Genomic DNA, 23,123 nt, shown 5'->3' with positions numbered 1-23,123 from the left:
TCTTCTGCTAGATGTCTCTCTCAGTCAAAGATCTAGCCTACAGCTGCTGCAGCGATTTTGCTTCTAACAGGGGAGCACCCTCAGGATGGAGTGGAAGCGCGGAGGAGGGCATAGTTCAGCATGTCTCACAAAATTCGAGCAAGAGAAATTGGATTAAACCAATCCTGAAACCCATGCCCTTCTGAACTTCCAGACACGCAAGCTATTACATTTCTGGTTCATGTCAGTTTGGATCAGTTTTTCTGATATTTGCAGACCAAAGCCTCCAAACTGATAAACTTTTTTTAAAAAGTTCAAAGCAAAGTAAGTGGATGCCCATTAGGTATGCAGAGCATGAGTGAAAACAATTCCCATTATTAAGAATGCTTTTCTCTATGAACAGACTTAGGCACACTTGTGTATATCTAGGCAATATACACTTCATATTTGAGAAGATAATACTTCTAAATCTGATTATGACATATGCTCTTGAAGAAATACTACTACAAAGAGCTAAATGCATACATCCTTCTTAACATAAATGTTAATGATAAATTTAAGTTTAAATTGATGAATAAATGTTGGGCATGACAACATTGAAATGCAGTTTTTAAAAAAAGCACCAAAAGTTTTAATATTTAAAATCTGTGGGGGGAGCCTAGCCCAAAAATAAATTAAAAACATTCTTATTTTTCACATAGAATTCTTAAATACTTTACTGAGAGCCTTTTACACATAATTATTGTGAATCTAACTTTTTAAAATTCTTATTTAATTCTAAGGAGAATTGTGAAATGTGGAGTTTTTGTACAATACAATATTTAACACAAAACCCACAAATTTAATTTCATTCCATGTGTTATTTCTTCTATGTTCCAGATTTTTTCTTTCTTAAAAAAAAAAAAAAAGTCAAACATCTTTCAGTTTTGTACTCTTTTTGTTGTCAGGAAAGGTACTTAGAAGTAGAGCACAAAGAATTTCTTTATTATGAAAGGAAATGCCTGGAAATAAGACTTAATACTTAAATGAAAGACTTAAGTTCCTAATTTTTAAGAATGTGGGTTAATCCGTGGCCCCATCAGTGCCTTGACTGTTGGTATAACTTTAGATGTAAGAGGATCAGAAGGCAGGTTTCTGGTTCTTCACTTTTGGCCTCCTTGCTGCTGTACTTTCTGCTTGTCTCTTTTCTTGTCTTCCTTGTTGATCAATTTATTTGGTGATCCAAACACAGTTGTTCTAGTGCCCCCTTTTTCTTTTGAATCCAAATCGGTTTTATTAGGATGCACTGAGCTAAGATAGCAACACAAGAAGCAACAGGTGTTAATTTTGCACACACGTTTTCGTTTTGTTGAAATAAATCTGGTGGTAACTTACGACATTATATATTTGTTCCTCATGCAGTCAATTCATGTTAGAATACTGATCTCTCTTGGGGAATTGGTAGATATTGATTTGTACAACTGTGCCTTCAGTGGCTACCTATTAAGCCTCAAATAAAGATACTATTTCAGAGAATGTATCTGGTAACTTTTTTTATATTGTATTCCAACAAGACGCACAAGCATATAGTTATTTCATAATACAGCCTGTAGGCAAGAGTGACTTGTCAGAATAGATGGGAAAGGAAAAAATGCATAGACTAATAGAGGAATTCAAGAAAGGCATTACCAACTATTTTTTTTAATTGTGAGGGTTAAATATTTTTTCTTCTATTTATAATAGCAGTCTCATTTCCCCGTTTTTTATTGATACATTTCTTTAAAAATAAATACTAAAAAAATACTAAAAAGAAACTAAATACTCAAATTCATATTTCAGTAATTATCTGTTTGTGGCTCTTATAATTGGTCTCTGTATTCACTGGTCTTTGCTAGCTCTGTTCCTTCGAAAGGACAGCCAGCTCCCAGCATGCATGGCTGGGATTTTCCTCACAATGGCTCATTTCCTTTTGAATGTATTAGCAATTAGTTCCCAGTGTACCTAATCGTAGCTTTGTTTGACTTTCCACCTCTCTCTGCTTATTGAACTAGAAAAAAATACATTAAAGCTTATATAAATGTCCAGGTTTCCTGTTTTAGTGAAAATTTAAAAGAAAGCAGACCTTTTATTAATGTGAAAGGGAATAGACTAGTCACAGCATTGAGTAAGCTGCATGAATTAGTTGGGAGTTACAATAGGAAAACTGGACATGTCCCAAAGCCTCACAAGTTTGCCCTTTGTGATGTTTCTATATTATTTTCAAATTGAAGTTAATTCCCAGAATGTCAAATATACCCACATTCAGATGTAAGTACAAAAATATTTCCTGAAACCAAATAGAAAAAAAAAAAAGTATTTGCCACTTTCTATTGGTTTAAATAATTAGTGTGAAAATTAGCTATAAAAATTTAAAATATAGCTACTCCATGTTTTTAAAATATAATCTGTGTGTGTGTGTGTGTGTGTGTGTGTGTGTGTGTGTGTGTTTAAAGGCTGTGGTAGGATAATTCCTAATTGATGTAGAATGGAAACTAAAATGTTGACATTTTTACTTATTTCCAATTTAAATTGCATTTGAAAAAAAGGGATATAGAGTTTTGCTTTAGTTGGCCTTGTTTTACTGCCATGGGAGTTTGCTTTCATCTCAGTTCCCATAGATATGTGTGAGAAATTCTTTAGGCCTGAAACAAGAGTATCATCAGGGTTATATGATCTGACCTAATCAACCATGAGTGCTCTCATGCCTTTTTTTTTTTTAATAAAATCCCTTTAAAAGCTATTTAATGAAGGTCTTTCTCAATCATCTTCTCCTTCTTCCCTTGATTAGACATCGATGAGTGCAGCATCATTCCTGGAATATGTGAAACTGGCGAATGCTCCAACACCGTGGGAAGCTATTTTTGCATTTGCCCACGTGGTTACGTAACCTCAACAGATGGCTCTCGGTGCATCGGTAAGCCTTGTATTTTTAAAGGCACAATACACTGGTTCTTTACAATGGCAGACCAGCCCGAACAGGTATGAAGATGGCAATGATTATGAAACCATTGGGAGAATGGCTGGATGAGTTATTTAAAATAAACGGTACCACTATTGAGAGATTGGTAAACCAGGTGCTCTTTGCAAAGACTTCAGTTTCAGAATCCATTTGGGTTTGTTTTCTGTTGTCAGAGTCATTTTGGAAATGAAAAATAAAAAGAGCTTCCTCAAGATATTGCTCTTGCCCAGAGTTAGAGACTCAAAGGCATGAGAAAGATTTTTTAAAATCTGCTTTGGAGACAGAATGTAGTAATTAAAGGGTTTTTTTTTTGTTGCCATGAATCATGAATGTAGTCACTGTCTTGTTTACTTAGACCTTGTTTATTCTAGTGAAAACAGTTGTTATGAAAAAGAAATAGACACCTTTAACTTTGTACTTTAAACATATTTACATGAAAGTCAAATACATTTGCATATTCTCTTTTGTTTAGAAAGATGGAACCGCGCTTTTTGGTCATGTGTAGGTCAACCACTATTGAGGAGCAAGTCTTAGACTTTAGAGGAATTCAAGACTTATGTGATAACAGGAGTTAGGAAAGTTAAACCAGCACCCACAAATGGAGTTGCGTGGTTCACTAGAAGATGGTCACCTGGGCACATGTGGGTAGTGACAGTTGCCTACCCCCACCAGGTCAGTGTGTCAGCAGCTCACTGCCGGGGCCTCTGTAAATCCCAATGGTGGTGTCCAAGTGCACTTGTTTGATGAAATGGAAATACAGACAGGGATGTAAGCTAGAAATCCTGTCCCACCAACAGAAGGGCTGTGGCCCGAATTCATTTTAAAATGTACTGATATGAAGCCCTGGCCAGGTTGGCTCAGCGGTAGAGCGTCGGCCTAGCGTGCGGAGGACCCGGGTTCGATTTCCGGCCAGGGCACACAGGAGAAGCGCCCATTTGCTTCTCCACCCCTCCGCCGCGCTTTCCTCTCTGTCTCTCTCTTCCCCTCCCGCAGCCAAGGCTCCATTGGAGCAAAGATGGCCCGGACGCTGGGGATGGCTCTGTGGCCTCTGCCCCAGGCGCTACAGTGGCTCTGGTCGCAACATGGCGACGCCCAGGATGGGCAGAGCATCGCCCCCTGGTGGGCAGAGCTTCGCCCCTGGTGGGCGTGCCGGGTGGATCCCGGTCGGGCGCATGCGGGAGTCTGTCTGACTGTCTCTCCCTGTTTCCAGCTTCAGAAAAATGAAAAAAGAAAAAAAAAAAAAAAATGTACTGATATGCCAAATACTATGCTAGTTCTTGATATCTAACAGTAAACATGAGAAATATAGATGCTGCCTTTAGAATACTATATTGTCATCATAAATAGTAGAAGAGTAGCAATAGCAGTAATAGAAAAAATAATGTGGTAGTGCTGGTAAAAATAACAGCTACTACTTATGAAACATATATCATGTACAAGGAATTGTACATCTACAGTATCTCATTATTTCATAGCTTTTGGGCCTCAGGCCAGCTACTGACCTGTCTATACTTCAGTTTCTCCTAGTAAATGCTCCATAAAATAGTCATCATTATTGTCATTGTTATAACTGTTCAGAGGAGTAGTGAGTGGATATGCCTTCACTGGACCTATGAACTATGTTTTGTAATTCTTATAATAGCCTGTGTGATACATAGAATTGTTCGGATGTGCAGATGAACAAACTGAGGTGAAGAAGGGTAAAGTGACTTACACAGTGTTCCAAGGCCCCATACATGCAGCTAGAGTTTGAATCCAGGTCTCTCTGACGCCTGCCTGTGTGTTACAAGGATACTGCACTGCTTTTTTCTGTACTTTAAGGTGGCAGATACTTAGGTTTCTCCACCACCGTGCTGAGAGTCTGCTCTGAAACGCAGGATGTCCACTTAGAGCCTCCCTTTCCCATTTTAGAATGATGAGATGTGAATAAAAATTGTTCTTTATGAATGAACCAGAGTTTCTATTTTACATTAGCTAAAACATTTAGTATATCATGTTACATCTGTAAAACTGAGTAATTAACTATATTGGAGTCAGTGTTGCCAATTGCACTGTACAATATGTTTGATCCATTCAACATAACAATTATGAGAATTGAAAATTAATAGAACTACCAAAGTTGGCTTAATTTTCTTAAAGTGTATAGGAAAATAATGTATACACACATGCACGCGTGCACGCACACATACACACACACACACTCAACAGCTTGAAACAGGAATGGACTCAACTCTGTGGGAGAAATGTCGATTTGGGAGTCATTACTGAACATCACTGGCTGAATGTCATAGACTGGCTTCAGGAAACATATTCTAGAACATGGCTAGGAGAAATGTGACTGGAGAAATAAATGATGTTATTACTGTGAAGTTCAGGAAATACCACATAAGGTGTATATATTTTTTTTATTTATTTATTTATTTATTTATTTATTTATTTATTTTTTTGTATTTTTCTGAAGCTGGAAACGGGGAGGCAGTCAGACTCCCGCTTGCGCCTGACTGGGATCCACCCGGCACGCCCACCAGGGGGCGATGATCTGCCCATCCGGGGTGTCGCTCTGTTGCAACCAGAGCCACTCTAGCGCCTGGGGCAGAGGCCAAGGAGCCATCCCCAGCGCCCAGGGCCAACTTTGCTCCAGTGGAGCCTCGGCTGCGGGAGGGGAAGAGAGAGACAGAGAGGAAGGAGAGGGGGAGGGGTGGAGAAGCAGATGGGTGCTTCTCCTGTGTGCCCTGGCCGGGAATCGAACCCAGGACTCCTGCACGCCAGGCCAACGCTCTACCACAGAGCCAAAGGTGTATATATTTTATTTGTAGGCAATGTGGAGTAATTAAAGGCCGTTGAGAATGAATTGGAATGGAGTTGGGGAGGGTTAAGAAGAGAGACAAATTAGTTAGAAGGCAGAATTTGCCATAACCAACGGTATTGTCTTATCCTATTTCTAAATTATTTTTTTTTCTGATTACTTAAATTGCTAAATCTTTCTTTAGTCGGACAAAACTTCTGTTCATTTTTTTGCATTGAAAAGGACACATATTCTCTATCATATTCAGAGAGTCAAGATCAAGATTCCTAATGATTTACTGAGAGGTGTTTTGTTTTTTTAATATCAGATATTTGGTTTACCATTAAATCATGATAAACTCTCTTTATCCCTCGCCTAACATATAAAAGTCCTAAGTCTTTTCCAAGACATTCAAAGCCCTTTAGACCCTGACCCAGACTGTATTCAGGACTCACTTCTACTTGACACTCTCTCATTGCCGCACACGAGCACAGCGCCAGGCCTCTGCCCACAATAGCCCTCTGCCGGTGGCATCTTGCAGTCTCCCTCTGTGCTCATTGAAACTCAACTGAAATTCTGGTCCTTCCATAGCTAGGATGCCGGTCCTACGTAATTTATGAAAATGTGAAAATCCTGACATTGTATTAATGATTTAATAAAAGTACTTTTTTAACATTTTTTAAAATTCTAAAAAAATAAAACCCCACATAACTCAACAGATCCTTTAAGTCCCAAATTAGATATCACGTTTCTTTATAGCCATTCCTACCTAACCTATATTTCTTTTGTTTTGTTTTGTTTTTTGTTTTTGGGGTTTGTTTGGTTTTTTTTGACAGACAGACAGAGAGTCACAGAGAGGGACAGATAGGGACAGACAGGAAGGGAGAGAGACGAGAAGCATCAACTCTTGTTGCGGCACCTTAGTTGTTCATTGACTGCTTTCTCATATGTTCCTTGACCGGGGGCTACAGCAGACCAAGTGACCTCTTGCTCAAGCCAGTGACCTTGGGCTCAAGCTGGTGAGCCTTGTTCAAACCAGATGAGCCCGCACTCAAACTGGTGACCTTCGAGGTTTCAAACCTGGGTTCTCTGCATCCCGGTCCAATGCTCTATCTACGTGCCATCACCTGCTCAGGCTAACTTATATTTCTTGTTGGACAAAATTCATAAGCCCCCTCCCATAATATCTTTTATTTCCTTTATTTCTGAGCTTATCATATTGTCATAAGTACTTGTGCTTTACTCATTGGCCAGCCTGTGAGTTCCAATAGGTCCTGCCTCATGCAGCATTATGTCTATGTAGTAATCTTGCATACAAGTTTGGGCTCAGTAGGTCTTTTCTGAAAGAATTGGCCAGAGAACAAATGAATGAATGAGATGATAGCGAATGTAAGAATTTCATGTTGGTTAATAACTGCTTTGCATTGGTTGGCACCCTGCTGCACATAATGTGGTGGCCTTGAGTTGTGGTCCTCAATGCTCAGAGCCTGCCCGAGTGAGGCACAGTGTGTCCTGTACTAAGCCTGAGTTCCCCGTTCATTTCAGTATCTGCATTTGACCCAGGAACAGAGGAAAACCCCTAAGGAGGGGGAGAACAACTCTCTAAAATTATGAAACCAATGTTAAAATTAGTACGCAGCTTACAAGTTTTTTTGAATAAGTATGTTATGTTTGGAATAAGTATGTGTTTTTCATATATGAGAAAAAATAAATCTAACATTTTAATGTGTAAGAGATCTTTGACTTAAGATTTGCAAAAATCTGAGTCTATATTTTCTTAAATTGAATTTATTTATGATTGAATTATATATGTCATGGATATTTCCATACTATTTATTTTGTAACCAAATATATGCTAACAATAAGTTGAACAAGCTCAAAACTTTTTCTTGAGTGTGAAACTGTATGTTATCTGCAGCTTTAGTCTAGGAGTAGCATATGCAGTTGCTTCCCTAGTTCCTTATTCTAGTTCACAAATATATCTTGAGTCTATTCCACTTTATAAAAGCATCAATAAAAAATAGTTTTATATGGCAGGGCAGTTTAGCTGGACATTTTAATTACAAAAAGGGGATAGTTTTTCCTTTTAATTTGATGCTAAGTATAAAAGTCAAATTTCTAATATAATTTTATCTAGTGTGTTTCATCAAATTTTTTAAATACCCCAGGAAAGAGCTTTCTCTTTTTAGCAAAGGAGTACTAACATATGTCAGTTCTAAAAAGAGTCGAAACATTCTTAATAATCTTTTTTTAAATAAATTTTTATTCATTTAAATGGGGTACATATGTTCAAAGAAAACATCTCCAGGTTATCTTGTCATTCAATTATGTTGCATACCCGTCACCCAAAGTCAAATTGTCCTTTGTCACCTTCTATCTGGTTTTCTTTGTGCCCCTCCCCTCCCCCCTCTCCTTTCCTCTCCCAAACCCCTCCATGTAACCACCACACTCTCGTCCATGGCTCTGAGTCTCATTTTTATGTCCCACCTATGTATGGAATCATGCAGTTCTTAGTTTTTTTTTCTGATTTACTTATTTCACTCCGTATAATGTTATCAAGGTCCATCCATGTTGTTGTAAATGATCTGATGTCATCATTTCTTATGGCTGAGTAGTATTCCATAGTATATATGTACCACATCTTCTTTATCCAGTCATCTATTGAAGGGCTTTTTGGTTAAAACATTCTTAATAATCTTTTTTAGAAGCATTTTTGTAGCAGTTTAATTGCCCTTCTGTCGTTTTGGAAGTCAGTGTCATTGTAATATCCACGGCATTTTTAGTACTTAATTTTTACATTGTAATCTAGGCAAGAAGAGTAATTGGCAGCCTGCAATGAGTAAAGGATGAATTGACAAGATTCAGGGAGCAATTTCTGTGTTCATGATAATGTCCCTGCTGCTGTCGTGTGCACTTGGAGCTCTAGCAGAGACCCTAAGCAAGGGACTCAAGGGAGGTTCAGAAAATGAGAGTGTTTAGAATCCTTGCTGTCATGTGACCTTGCCACAACATCCTAGTGTGTTGCCTTGAGCCTTACAAAAGTTTCAGTGTACAATATTGCCTTGGAGTATTCTTGAGAAAACAAAACCTGAAGACATAATGTAGAAAGAAAATAATTATATAAGAGAAAGTTTGAGGCAGTGGGTGATTAATTGCTAAATAATTTTTTCAGCACTAAATGCTATAAGTTGACATGGAAGGCCTGATTATTGTAGTGACGATTCTCAAGGAAATGAGCACTGATGTCAACCTTGAAAAATGGGGGGGAGCTGCCCAAAGAAATAAGGGTGCCCTGAGCACAGAGGAAGTGTGATGTGATCAAGACTGCAGCGGCTGAGCATCTGGGTGGGCTGAGGAGATAGATGGTGGGAAGCACCTGGCTGGGACAGACTGCTGAGTAGGAAGGTCGTTGGAGATAAAATGAGAAAAATAGGTTGAGATCAAGATTTTATTGCAAAGGTTCTTAACTGCCATGCTGAGGAGTTTCAGCTTGAACCCGAGGGCAGTGAGAGCCCATCAAGATTTTTGAGCAGGACAGACACAAAAATCAATGGGGGGACACTATTTTAAAGAAACGAAGGAGATCTTGATACAATGATGAGAAAGATGTCAGGATGTGCTGTTACTATGTGGCATTTTATGTGAATGATGGGTGTTGGTTACATATGCATGTGTGTATTTACAACAAAACACTGGAGAGATAAACTCAAAACTCCTAAAAATACTTAACTGAAAGGGAAGGGGAGACAAAATGCTAAACAGAATGCTAACTAGTGTTTTAGTTTTAATTGAAGCATCATAGAAACGGCAACTGGTAGAACAGGAACGAACTATAGAAATGACCCTTGAAAGTACAGTCTTGGGAACAGGAATAGTAGTGTTAATTAACAAAGAATGGGCCCTGGCCGGTTGGCTCAGCGGTAGAGCATCGGCCTGGCGTGCAGGGGACCCGGGTTCGATTCCCGGCCGGGGCACATAGGAGAGGCGCCCATTTGCTTCTCCACCCCCCCCCCTTCCTCTCTGTCTCTCTCTTCCACTCCATTGGAGCAAAGATGGCCCGGGCGCTGGGGATGGCTCCTTGGCCTCTGCCCCAGGCGCTAGAGTGGCTCTGGTCGTGGCAGAGCGACGCCCCGGAGGGGCAGAGCATCGCCCCCTGGTGGGCAGAGCTTCGCCCCTGGTGGGCAGAGCTTCGCCCCTGGTGGGCGTGCCGGGTGGATCCCGGTCGGGCGCATAAAAGGAAAGAAAGAATGCCCCAGCAAGAGAAGGTTAGACAGTGAGGAAGAAACAATTATTTTAAAGAAAGTAACCTTAAAACCATTGTTCCTAGTTCTAGTTAGTCTTTTGTAATGGAAACATGAAAGTATTTTAGGAATAGCAAAAATCTGCAGAATCAGTCAAGGGGACGAGGTGGGAGCAGGCCTCCAGGATCTGGGGTGAGACCTGAGACAGTGGTTGGCATGTACCGAGTACTGTCACTGCTAGTACTCTGACCTGAGCTAACCTCATCGGTGTTGGTGTTTTCTGGCTGAACCTTTCATTTTTAATGAGCAAAGCTTACTCAACAGGAGACATATTTATTTCCAGGTACAACCTCCAACTTTTACCAAGTTTTCATCACATTGTATAATTAACTGTTAGTTCTCTTAAGTCAAGTTTAGACTGAATGTCAAGCCATGGAACAAACTCTGATAATAGTACCATTATTTTTACTTCTAGATAGATTTATATTTTAATCAGAAGAGATGGATTGCTTCCTCTTTTTCAGCGTTGCTTTAAATAAGACTTCATGTAAGTGAAGTATAGTGAGTGAGTATAGTGAGGGTGATAAGAGATTATTGGAGGAATAGGCTTGTTTTCATTTTTGTGACATGTCAGTCGTACAGTTAAACATATACCAAGCATTACAAGGATTTGTCCTAATGGTGTAATAAATATGCTTCATCTGCCTTTGCCCCTAATAGTTCCCTGTTCCAAGAGATGGTATGCCTGCTCAACTCCTGGTTGGCTCTCTCTATTTCAGATACTTTTCCATATAACACATTTTCAGATCAGTGCTTTCTAAGAACCACACAGTTTCAGATGTGCTAGCCACTGTTTTGGTTTTGAAATATATTTTTGGGGACACCTTAATTACAAGACATCACACTACACTGATCTGTATCTTATCATGGTATATTTTTGACTCAAAGGATTGGCGGTAAATGGTTTGCCTTCCCGATGTTATTAGAAGAGAATAATTGTGGAAGTTATCATTTACTTCCAATCCTGTCTTTCTGCCCCTCCACCATCTCACCAGCAACATGGTTCCCTTGAATACATTTTATGGCACTGATCAGAGGCTCCCAAACTGTAGAACAGTAGTGATGTATTTTAAAAGCCTCTCTTGAACATCAGAATGTTTTCAGATCCTCGCATGATGATAACACATAGTGAAAAATTGAGAAAATACATAATGAAAAAGATCCTGAGTATTAAATAATAATTTTCAATGAGTTTGTATTTTATTAGTCACAATAGAATCTCCATAGTGGTAATCTCTAGTGCTTATATATTGTGAGGTGTTTCTCATATGCGTTGCAGTCTTCAGTGTAAGATTTGTAGACCCCTTGCCATGTGACTTCAGACTCCCAAAGTTTGGGAGTGTTAGTTATATCTAGATCCCTGATGGATTCCTAGCTGGCATCTACTTATTTTTACACATATTCATTTACTTCCAGTGTTTTGTTTTATTTGACCCATGCATTGTTTAGAAGTGTAAGGGTTTTTTCTGGTTTGCAAATCTCCTATATGGGCTTGAAAAAGATGTGTTTTCTCCACTTGTTGCATAGATATATCCATTAGAACAAACTTGTTAATGGTACTGTTATAATTTTCTCTGTACCTGCTGAATTTTGTCCAGTGTATCTGTCAGTTACTAAAAGAGTTGTATAATTATCCCACTGTGGTGGTAGATTTGTTTTTTTTTTTTAATGTGGTTTTTTTTTAAGTTTTGTTTTATATATATTGATGTTATGTTACGAGATGATGAGTGTTTTAAAATACTGTCTTTTCCTGGTGAATTGAACATTTTTTCATTATGTATTAACTCTCATAAAGTTTATTTTCTTTTCTTTATGTCAATCTCTAAATATCTTCTCTTGGCATATTTTACCTCCTTATTTTGCATCACATTTTGTGAGTAGGAGTGTAATTTTAAGCATATGCCTATGTTATATTTTCCTCTCACTTGTTCTGCTTCCTTGTGTTTTTTTTTTTTTTTTTTTTTTTTTTTTATTTTTCTGAAGCTGGAAACGGGGAGAGACAGTCAGGCAGACTCCCGCATGCGCCTGACCGGGATCCACCCGGCACACCCACCAGGGGCGATGCTCTGCCCACCAGGGGGCGATTCTCTGCCCCTTCGGAGCGTCGCTCTGTTGTGCCCAGAGCCACTCTAACGCCTGGGGCAGAGGCCAAGGAGCCATCCCCAGCGCCCAGGCCATCTTTGCTCCAATGGAGCCTTGGCTGCGGGAGGGGAAGAGAGACAGAGAGGGAGAGAGGGAGGGGGTGGAGAAGCAGATGGGCGCTTCTCCTGTGTGCCCTGGCCGGGAATCGAACCCGGGACTTCTGCACGCCAGGCCGACGCTCTACCACTGAGCCAACCGGCCAGGGCCTGCTTCCTTGTGTTTTAAATGTATCCCTTTTATTTATTTTTTTTTTATTTTTTTTTTCCATTTTTCTGAAGCTGGAAACAGGGAGAGACAGTCAGACAGACTCCCGCATGCGCCCAACCGGGATCCACCCCGGACGCCCACCAGGGGCGATGCTCTGCCCACCAGGGAGCGATGCTCTGCCCATCCTGGGCGTCGCCATGTTGCGACCAGAGCCACTCTAGCGCCTGAGGCAGAGGTCACAGAGCCATCCCCAGCGCCCGGGCCATCTTTGCTCCAATGGAGCCTTGGCTGCGGGAGGGGAAGAGAGAGACAGAGAGGAAAGCGCGGCGGAGGGGTGGAGAAGCAAATGGGCGCTTCTCCTGTGTGCCCTGGCCGGGAATCGAACCCGGGTCCTCCGCACGCTAGGCCGACGCTCTACCGCTGAGCCAACCGGCCAGGGCTAAATGTATCTCTTTTAAACAGTCAAAACCTAAATTGTTTCTGCACAGCATGAAAATCTTTCTTAAATTGAGGCTAAATTCATTTTTTATTATAGTAACTGATGTATTTTTTTTTTATTTCTGTTACCTTCTTTGTGCTTTTTACTTAAATTACTCTCTTGTTACTTTTTTCCTCTTGCTTGCTTTTGGATTTATTCAGGGTTCCCTCTTCCCAGGTATTCCATTCTTTTCCTTCTATTGTTCAGAAGTTACTTACGTTATTTCTGTAGTTTTAGTCCCTTATTCTGTTTTCAGACGCATATGTAACTTCAGGTCAAAGTTAAATCTGTATTGTTAACCCATATCTAAACAATAGAAGAATATTAGCATGGTTATACTTTGATCTCCCTCTTCCATTTTTAAAAATTCTTGGCAACAATTAATCATTATTGCTGTTTGATATTTTAGCCCCCGTTTAGATTTTACCCAAGTACCTAACAATATTTTTTCCTCTTCATTCTTTCATACATTCCAAACTTTCCACTTGGAATCATTTTCTTTTTGCCTAAAGCACCTCTTCAAAAATTTCCTTTGGAGAGAAACTTTTAGTAGAAATTTCTCTCTCTGTTTTTGTATTCATGAAAATGACCTTGATTTTCCCTCTGGAAAGATGTTTTTTTGGGAGACAGAGTGTTAGATGGACAGTTATTTTGTTGCAGTGTACAGAAGATACTATTCCATTGTGTCTAGCATCCGTTGGTGCTACTCAGTGATTGTTTAAATATTCCTTAGCAGGTAACCTGTCTTTTTTTCTAGCTGTTTTTAAGATCTTCACTTTTCCTTTGTTGTTCTACAGCCTGCCATCATCTCACCTGAAGGTCTTCAGTGTCATCTTCACAGGTCACGGTAGACCCTTGTTTTTCCACACACAACAAGCACATTCCCTTCTTTCTCTTTGAGCTGCTCTTCCTTTAGATAACTACATGACTCATGATCTTACTTTTTTCAAGTCTCTTCTCAGATGTCACTGTCTCAAAAAGATGCTTCTGATGAACCTTTCTAAGATAAACTTGTATCAGTCAGATACTACTGTGTAACAAGCATTCACAAATATCTCAGTGGCAAACAACAGCAAACATCTACAAGTCAGCTGGGGATTGGATGATCTAGGATGGGGTTGGATTGTTGCTCTCCTTCATGCTCTGGATCTGCCTGGGTTGGCTTCTCACTGCAGTTTGGGATTATATCTGCTTCACATCTTTCATGTTTGTATCTCTGGGATGTGGCATGGAACACAAGTGCTAAGTGAAGGTGTTCAGTGAATGTTTTCTCAGTAAATAAGTAATGGAACGAGTAAATATAATAGAAATTAAGAGACTAAATAGGCACACTAGAGATTAAGTAAAATAACTCAATTCATTTAGCTGCTTCTAATGTGTGAAATGATCAATGTAAGAACCTGAGATAATTCTGCCATGTCTCCCATTTTATTTTCACGTGTTCAGATCAAAGAACAGGCACATGTTTCTCAGGCCTGGTGAATGGTCGCTGTGCACAAGAGCTCCCGGGCAGAATGACAAGAGTGCAGTGCTGCTGTGAGCCTGGCCGCTGCTGGGGCCTTGGAACCATTCCTGAAGCCTGTCCCGTCCGAGGTTCTGGTGAGCGGCTGGTGGCTAGGCTCTTCGGGACACACAGTATTAGAACATTTGTGCTAACATACTAGTGTACTTTGCTCTTCTTTCTAAAGTCACCTCATGTCTGTGTTCCTATTACTGTCCTCAGTGTGACTTGGGTGTATTATCTGAGGGATAAGATGGTGTTGTTATTTGGGACCAGGTTTGATTATGTCCAGTTTATTAATATCAGAATTCCTGAAAGCTGATTATCACTTGTCTTTGTGCAAGGCTTTTTAAAAATTCTATTGGATGTTTGTACTTCATTTCAGTTTTAAAACCTCCTGATCTTTCATTCCAGAAGTTAAATACCTTTGACTAACAAATTCAACCTTCATTTATATTTTATTTCAGTAGTACCTTTATCTGATAGTGTCTCAATCCTAGAAGCTATTTTCTTTTTTTCTAATGACCTGAAAATTAAGAATACAAGGGTAGGAGGATGCCTCACATTCACTTTGCTGTATTGACTGCCGTATAACTGAGGCAAGATCAGGCAGTTACTTTAGGATGAAGGAGAAGTAGCTTCTCTTGTTCCTATCATGTGAAATTTAAGTACAATTAATGTTTACCACATAAAGGGACATCAATATATTTTATTACATTGTCTTTATGTTAAATTATACTTTTTATTAAAACTTAAATTTTTTGAACTGTGCTTTTAAAATATGTATCTATACACACTTTTATAGAGGAAAACAGGCACATTCTTTCAAACTCTTTAAGCTATAAAATATCAAAACCAAATAGTAAAAAATTTAAAAAGCAGAGTTAATGCATAGTTTATAATTTTGGAAATCCATAGTTCTACTAATAATACGTAATAATGTTATTAATACTGAAACAATTACTAGAGTTAAATAGTTTTTATTTATTCTGATATAGTTTCCTAATTCTGAGAACAGTTAAAGAATAAAGGCAGTCATTGTCCTTGCTTCTTTTCTCTCAACTTTGATACTTGGATAAATAAGGAGCAGATTTTAAAACTTATTAAATATGATCTTCATTTAAAATCCACATTGGAAAAATATTCTGAAGCCATATGAACCATTTAAAGAGAATAAAAGAGATAGGAAGCATGTATAGATGCAATAATGATGACATTTCAAGAAAATAAAATACATAGAATGAATTACTTACTTAAAGCTTTTAATTTTTACCCATCCAGGTAAATTTCTTGCATACACAGTCATCTGGAATTTTAGGAGTTTCACTAAGGGACATAAAATAAAAATGCTCATACAGACAGTTCTTCGGTTATGCAGCTCAGTTAAAATATGGCATATAAGTTTTAATTTTTTTTTCTGTGAAACATACCTTAATCTGCCTACTGTTGGCATGGAAAATATTTGTCAGGGTAATACCCTACTTATTTACATCATGTAGGTATAGATAAGCTAAAATGACTGTTAGAGCGCACAGATTGCTTTTATTATGCAGAAAGCCATCCATTGGTGTTTAACTGAACTTTCTTTTCTTTCTAGAGGAATACCACAGACTTTGCATGGATGGACTTCCAATCGGAGGGATTCCAGGAAGTGCTGGTTCCCGACCTGGAGGCACTGGGGGCAATGGCTTCGCTCCCAATGGCAATGGCAATGGCTATGGCCCCGGAGGGACGGGCTTCATCCCCATCCCTGGAGGCAACGGCTTTTCTCCTGGCGTTGGGGGAGCAGGTGTAGGGGCCGGGGGACAGGGGCCCATCATCACTGGACTCAGTGAGTGTTCACTTATTGTGTAAATGTTTTTGTTTTCTGCCTTAAATGATATTATAATTCCTAATGTTTTTTCCCCAAAAGGGGTGTGTGTGTGTGTGTGTGTGTGTGTGAAAAAGAGAGAGAGAGAGAGAGAGAGAATATATATGTAAAAGTCTGTTTCGGGGTCTAAAGTAAAATGTAGTAATTTAAAATTCTTAAGAAAGATATCATTTTTCTGTTTCATTAACTTTGCAAAGTGGAGAAAAGAATGAGCGGCCCAGGCTTTCTCTGAAAATGGAGATGAGAGCACAGTCATGCTCCAATCCAGATGACGCCATTCATGAGCACGTTTCTGGTTCCAGGGTATTTCACTTGGCCGCTTGCAGCCACCCTGTTCATACAGCCCTTGAATTACGGCCAAGACCATTTCTCAACTGAGATAAACTGTATAAGCATTGCTCTGTGCCTATCAAAATATTATAATGAAATATCTTTCTTTTCCTCACCCTTTTTTTTGTTGAATAACTTAAGAAATCGAGAACTGTGGGCTTCAGGCCAGAATTGGCATTGGAGTACTTGACATTTAAGTTCATTCTTTTTAAAAGAACTACTCTTGCTAATAATATTTAATGATGTCCTACAGTGTGGTGTTTATTCTTTTTGGCACAATGCCTTTTTACTCTATCTGAATATTCAGCACAGTTACAAAAAAGGAAATGGAAAGCATTCAAATGTACAGTAGAGCATTCCTGAAATTTTAAAGACAGTATTGTGGGCAGAGTCTCCAGATGTGTAACTTAACAAATGCAAGTTACAAGCATGTGTCTCAAGAATACTTTTTAGATCCTCAACCTTAAAGTTTTAATACAATATAGAATAATGTAGCTTTTGATATATATATATATCTAATTAATGTACTATTAAAATATCCTTTAAAAAATCAACTCTATGAGGGGTAGTCCATGGTGTAATGATGAAATGCCACTTGTGTTTTAATTTTCTATAGCTATTCTGAACCAGACAATAGATATCTGTAAGCACCATGCTAATCTCTGTTTAAACGGACGCTGCATACCTACTGTTTCTAGCTACCGATGTGAATGCAACATGGGCTATAAGCAGGATGCAAATGGTGATTGCATAGGTAAGCTCATGATTCTTTAATCCTTCTTAGTTTTTGATAGCTTTTACACTATAAGAACAAATGGAACTGATTATGGTAGGAAAAAATCTTTTGAATAAAGCTAATTTCCACGCTGTCTCTCCTGTGGGCATGGTCTTCCATATGCTCCCTCAACCTACTGCTGAACTGGGCCACGTCAGGAGTCTCCCACCCTAAATACTGAGATTTCCATCTCTGCCTCTCTTCGATTTCTTTCCTTCTTAGCTGAACAACACTGGATATATGATGGTGTCACTAATGCCGAGGAAGGTACAGGTTGGGAGGAAACAGTTGATGAATTTTTTTGGACATGTAGAGTTTTAGGTATCTAGAATGTTTAATTATAAAGGTCTAAAGAAAGCTAAGAGGACAGTGCAAGGCCAGAGTCCCAGGTCAGTCACATAGGTGGCTGTCAGAACCACGAGGGTGAATACTGTCTCCCAGACTGAACACCAAGAAGAATGAAAGATGACAGTACTGCTGTCATGGAGCAACAACATAGGTTCATAAAGAAGACAATAGTCATGTTGGAGAGACAGAAAAATAATCCAGAAGGTATTATGTCACTGAAGCTATGCAAAGGGTACACTTTGTGTGTGTGTGTGTGTGTGTGTGTGTGCACGCGCGCGCGTGCACGTGCGCATGCGTGTGACAGAGACAGAGAGAGGGACAGACAGGAAGGGAGAGAGATGAGAAACATCAATCCTTTGTTGCAGCTCCTTAGTTGTTCATTGATTGCTTTCTCATATGTGCCCTGATTGGGCGGCTCCAGCAGAGTTAGTGAACCCTTGCTCAAGCCAGCAACTTTGGGCTCAAGCTAGTGACCATGGGGTCTTGTCTATGATCCCAAACACAAGTCAGTGACCCCACACTCAAGCCAGTGACCTCTGGGTTTCAAATCTGGATCCTCTGCTTCTCAATCTGACACTCTATCCACTGAGCCACTGCCTGGTCAGACAGGGTACACTTTCAATCGAAAGGTATTATCAAGTGTTACAGATGGCAGAAAATTCAAATACATTGAGGGGAAAAAATCTATTGGATTTCATAATAAACAGGGTTTTGAGGATCTATTAAGAGTAGTTTTAGGATTATGGGAATTGAGCCGTTTTGAGATTATTTTTTTTATTTATTTTTCATGTTATCGAATGATCATGTATGCTTTATAATTAGCATAATTAAATACCAGTTTTGGGTTCAGATCTTTTGTTATAAAATATAGATGAAACAAACATACAGTGATGGAAAATGATTTGACTTCGGGTGATGGGCACACAACACAATCAACAGTCCAAATGCTGTAGAAATGTTTACTTGAAACCTATGTACTCTTAATTGATCAGTGTCACCCCATTAAATTTAATTTCTATATAAAAAAGAAAGTTAAGGTGGGCTTCCAGCAAGATTTTGTCCCATGACAACTAGGAATGTCTTAGGAACTTTTTTTTTTCCCGCTCCAGAGGCCCAGGCTTAAGGCACATTATAAATGGGAAATCAATTGGAAAGAAAAAAATTTTAATTCAGTTAAGGTGTCAGTCCTGGGGAAGAGGCCCAGCCCTCTCTGAAGTCTGCATCTTCCTGCTGTCAAACTCGAGGGGTCTGGGATAGGGAAGAGGGGATACTAGATTTTTTTAAGGGAAGGGGAGGTATGGTGAGCACTGGTGGCAAATGAAACTGATATGCCCTAAGCAGGCCGGCAGAGAGGAAGAGCGATGGAGGGTACGATGTACTCTTGGCATGTTTTAGTTTTTTTTAAAACACCTTTAAATGACTCCTTCAAGGCCAACAGCTATAGCAGAGGTGGAATTTTGATTAAGGGAGCTTTTGCTGGCCCTAGAATGAAGTTACTCTATTACTAATCCAGCAAAGAGGGAACCCACTATGAAAAAAAATAAAATAAAATCTAGATGAGAGGATTATACTTTTTGCCAAGTAAGCTGAAAAGGACTAAGTGAGCTCTGATTACGAAGGAAAATGTGAGCCAAAATATGATGTTTTGGGAAAATGCTCATTCTAAACTATGTACAGAGCTACAAGATGAGAAGGATTAAGTAAGGTTTGTCTCAGGTTCCTGTGTACAGGTGCATAGGTTTTTGCACTGCTCAACTGTGGACGGTCCCAATCATACATAAATGTCGCACACTAAGGTTGTGCAATGTGTATGCATGTACAGCAGCCCTGGCTCAGCTGATACTACATGATGTTCGTTCAAGTGATAGACCAGGTGATTATTTTTGAAACACCATGATATACTCATATAGTTACTCTTATTATATGAGTTAAAAATTTCACAACCATAAAACATGATTATAAGTACACAATATATAAAGTATTCCCTCATGCACATACATACACATGATCTGTCAGACTGAAATTTTGATTAGCTCTTTTTATTTTGCTCTTAATATTTCTCATTAATGTGTAACGGCATGATTCACCAATTGACAAGTCGACATAGGCCAGAAGTGAAATATTTTCTGTAAATTAGCCAGAAACCACCATTTATTTCATGTTAGCACCAGGGTGCACTTTATTCTAGCTAGTAAAACACCTCTATTCTGGGGGGAGTGTGTGAACCTTTGATATAAAGATAAACTAAGGATTAACAAAATTTTCTGTAGTCATGCTGCCAACCCAGCCTTCTTAACCAGGTTATGAAGAATTAGGCCCTGCAGACAGTGATTTCAGTAACTGGGTTTTTTTCCCTCAATTTTCCCAAGGGTGCTGAATAGTACAACTCTAGATGCACAGGAGATGAGCTAATCACGGAAAATGGGTATCTTAAGGTCCTCACTTTTCCTGGAATCCAGTGAGAAGGGCTCTTACCACCCTTTTTCTAAACTCTATGTCTAATGTAGTATTGGGATTATATGTCTGCATAGTTCATATGTTAATATACATCTCAAATTTTGGAGTCCTGTCCAAGCATTATTATAAACAGACCATTCTAGTTTGATCTCATCATCTAGCCCTGAAAAGTTAAAACCTAGGCATAGTTTAAGTGTATAAACTTCAAGTTGGGGTATTGGAAATAGAGAATATAAATAAGCCTAAGATGTTTTGATTTTACCTGTGATTTGAGGACTAACAAACTGCCCTTGCCATTTGGGAACTTCCATTAGCTACTGAGGAGGTGATATAACTTGAAGGCAATAACTAATTAGAAGAATCAAAAACAAGGAAAATAGATTTGGGTCCATTTTACTATTATGAGTTACTCTTGAGACCTGAAAACAGTTATATTTACTCATCAAATTTTTTCTTTTTTCTTTTTTTTTTTTGTATTAAGTTGGAATGGAGGAGGCAGTCAGACTCCCGCATGCGCCCAATCGGGATCCACCCGGCACGCCCACCAGGGGGCGATGCTCTGCCCATCTGGGGCATTGCTTTGTTGCAACCAGAGCCAGTCCAGCACCTGAGGCAGAGGCTATAGAGCCATCCTCAGCACCCGGGCCAACCTTGCTCCAATGGAGCCTTGGCTGCGGGAGGGGAAGAGAGAACAGAGAGGAAGGAGAGGAGGAGGGGTGGAGAAGCAGATGGGCGCTTCTCCTGTGTGGCCTGGCCAGGAATCAAACCCAGGACTCCTGCATGCCAGGCCGACACTCTACCACTGAGTCAACCGACCAGGGCCTTCTCTCTTTTTATTGAGAATTCTACTCTAAAAAAGAATTTTTGTGACTCCTTTATTGTCTGTGTAAGTCAGACTGCTATTAGTAGTTTTTAACTCCATTTAAATTATTTCATTTAGGAATAGTAAGAAATAATTGTTGTTTCTGTTAGGCCAGGGATAAATCTTAGAGCCCTTGCTAATTAGAAGTGTTCGCTAAATTGAAATATAAAATGCTTTTTTTCAAGGGTTAATATTTCTTACCTCAATAGTATCTGAGAATTTGATAATCAATTCGATTATCAATACCTTTGTCAATTACTTTAGGCATTTAAAATTCCTTTCTCATTTATTTTAGAAGTTTAAAATCCTCTGAGTTTTGCTTAAAAATGCTCAGTCCCCAGTGAAGATGTAGGAAGAAATCAGAGTGCTGACTAATGTTTAAGTGCCCCTCTTCCTCTGCATGGGGCAGGAAAAGGCGAGCACTTGGAAGTGTGAGACCATGAGACTCAGAGTCAAGGTGAGGCGTGAGGTGTGCATCTCAGAACGCGGCATAGGATTAGTCTTACACAATTTTAGAAAACAAACAGAATTTTTAAAGTCCTGGATTGTAAGTCACTAATACTTTTTTGGTGATTGTTTTTCTTCCAAAATCAAACTGTGTACTGCTATCTATTCTCTGTGTGTTCATCCTTTAGCCCTAAGGGGCTAAGGAAACAGAAGTGAATTGAGGCTGTAATGGCAAAAGAACTGGCAGAGCTGTCCTAGCAACGAGGGGCCTCGGGACAGGTTCTCAAGGGAGAGGAAACGGTCCTGAGAAGCCACCCAGCTTCCCAGAAAAGTCTACCTGGGGAGAGGGCTTTGGTGCCTGTTGTCATGGTCTTCTCTAGGACAGAACTTGACACCAGGCTTTTCTAAAGATGCATCTACAACACAGTTTTAATTGTTGCCTTCAGTATTATGTAAACACGGAGAATTTAAGGGATCTACAACACTGTAAACCAAAGGTGGTATTTTGTTTGGGAAAAGTTTTTAAATTATACTTTATGTGCTTGCTAACGCTCTCAACTTTCTCTTTTCTCATTTTGCTTCACTCTTTGGCTCAGTAGAATTGATGTTACCAACCAAAAGTTTAAATGTAAGTGAGTCTTAACGGGCTGCAGGTGTCTTTGGATGAGTTGGAAAAACATCGAATCTTGTTATTTTTTGTTGTTTTTATTTGCTGTGAGATCCTTTCCCCCTCCTTTACCAGAGAGAGCTTAATTGCATTCCGTCTGAGTGTTTATATAATTGAGGTTGGTGAGTTTGATAGAGTACAGTTCCTGTTTTAAGAACATCTGTGAAAAGAGTAATTTGTTTATTAAAGTGTTAAACCTGTGAATTGATTTTATTGTTGTGCGCTCCAGTTTAGCTGAAACCGTATATGGTAATGGCTTCTACACATACATGAAATGGCAAGTCATTATGCTCTGACCAGCCAGCTAGGCTTTTAATTTGCCAGCACTCAGAATACTACTTAGTGGGTATAGATAGCTGAGAGCAGATCAACTTTTTCTAACACTGGTACAAGTGATTTCTCTGGGAATTGACTTCCAGACTGTTGAGCCTGCCATTGGGTCGTGCAGTTCCTGCATTCGGCGATAGGTTTGCAATTAATCAAGATGTAGGACTTGAATGAAAAGTGGTGACGTTTCTCACATTTAGGTTCGGAACTAGTATCTGCATAAAACTTGTTTTTATGTAAAAAAAAATAATAATTCCTGTGCCAATTTGAAGATCTCAGAAAAACCTGAAGCTACTAAAAATAATAGGCTTTGTTGTTGTTGGTTTCCATTTTCTACCCCACCCTCTGTCTGTTACTTCAAAATACACTGCTCACAAAAACTAGAGGATATTTTATCGCTTCATATTTATTTTTGAAGTATCCCCTAATTTTTGTGAGCAGTATATTACCGAGCTCAATGCATATATAGTGAAATATACTGCTCACAAAAATTAGGGGATATTTCAAAATGAATATGAAGTGATTAAAAGTCCCCTAATTTTTGTGAGCAGTATATATAGTTGAGTTCACAAAAATAACAAAGTATTCCCATAATCCAAGTGACATGGAATATAAATACATATTTTCAAAATTTTTCAGTTGGCCTTCTAACACTGGACTAAGCCGTAGA

The 23,123-nt window shown here is 39.2% G+C and overlaps 1 protein-coding gene across 1 annotated transcript in view; it reads left to right on the top strand.

The window, feature by feature from the left end:
• The window catches only part of FBN2 (fibrillin 2), a 286,570-nt gene that overhangs the window by 143,147 nt on the left and 120,300 nt on the right, over nt 1-23,123 (top strand). The window contains exons 8-11 of the mRNA XM_066276820.1: nt 2,786-2,911; nt 14,316-14,468; nt 15,968-16,201; nt 17,187-17,324. Of these exons, the coding sequence (XP_066132917.1) occupies nt 2,786-2,911; nt 14,316-14,468; nt 15,968-16,201; nt 17,187-17,324 (651 nt within the window). The remainder of the gene's footprint in view (nt 1-2,785; nt 2,912-14,315; nt 14,469-15,967; nt 16,202-17,186; nt 17,325-23,123) is intronic.

Source organism: Saccopteryx bilineata, chromosome 4, assembly GCF_036850765.1.
Source record: "Saccopteryx bilineata isolate mSacBil1 chromosome 4, mSacBil1_pri_phased_curated, whole genome shotgun sequence".
Taxonomy (NCBI): domain Eukaryota; kingdom Metazoa; phylum Chordata; class Mammalia; order Chiroptera; family Emballonuridae; genus Saccopteryx; species Saccopteryx bilineata.
Note: the sequence above shows the minus strand (reverse complement) of the source record. Positions and strands in the feature narration are given on the sequence as shown.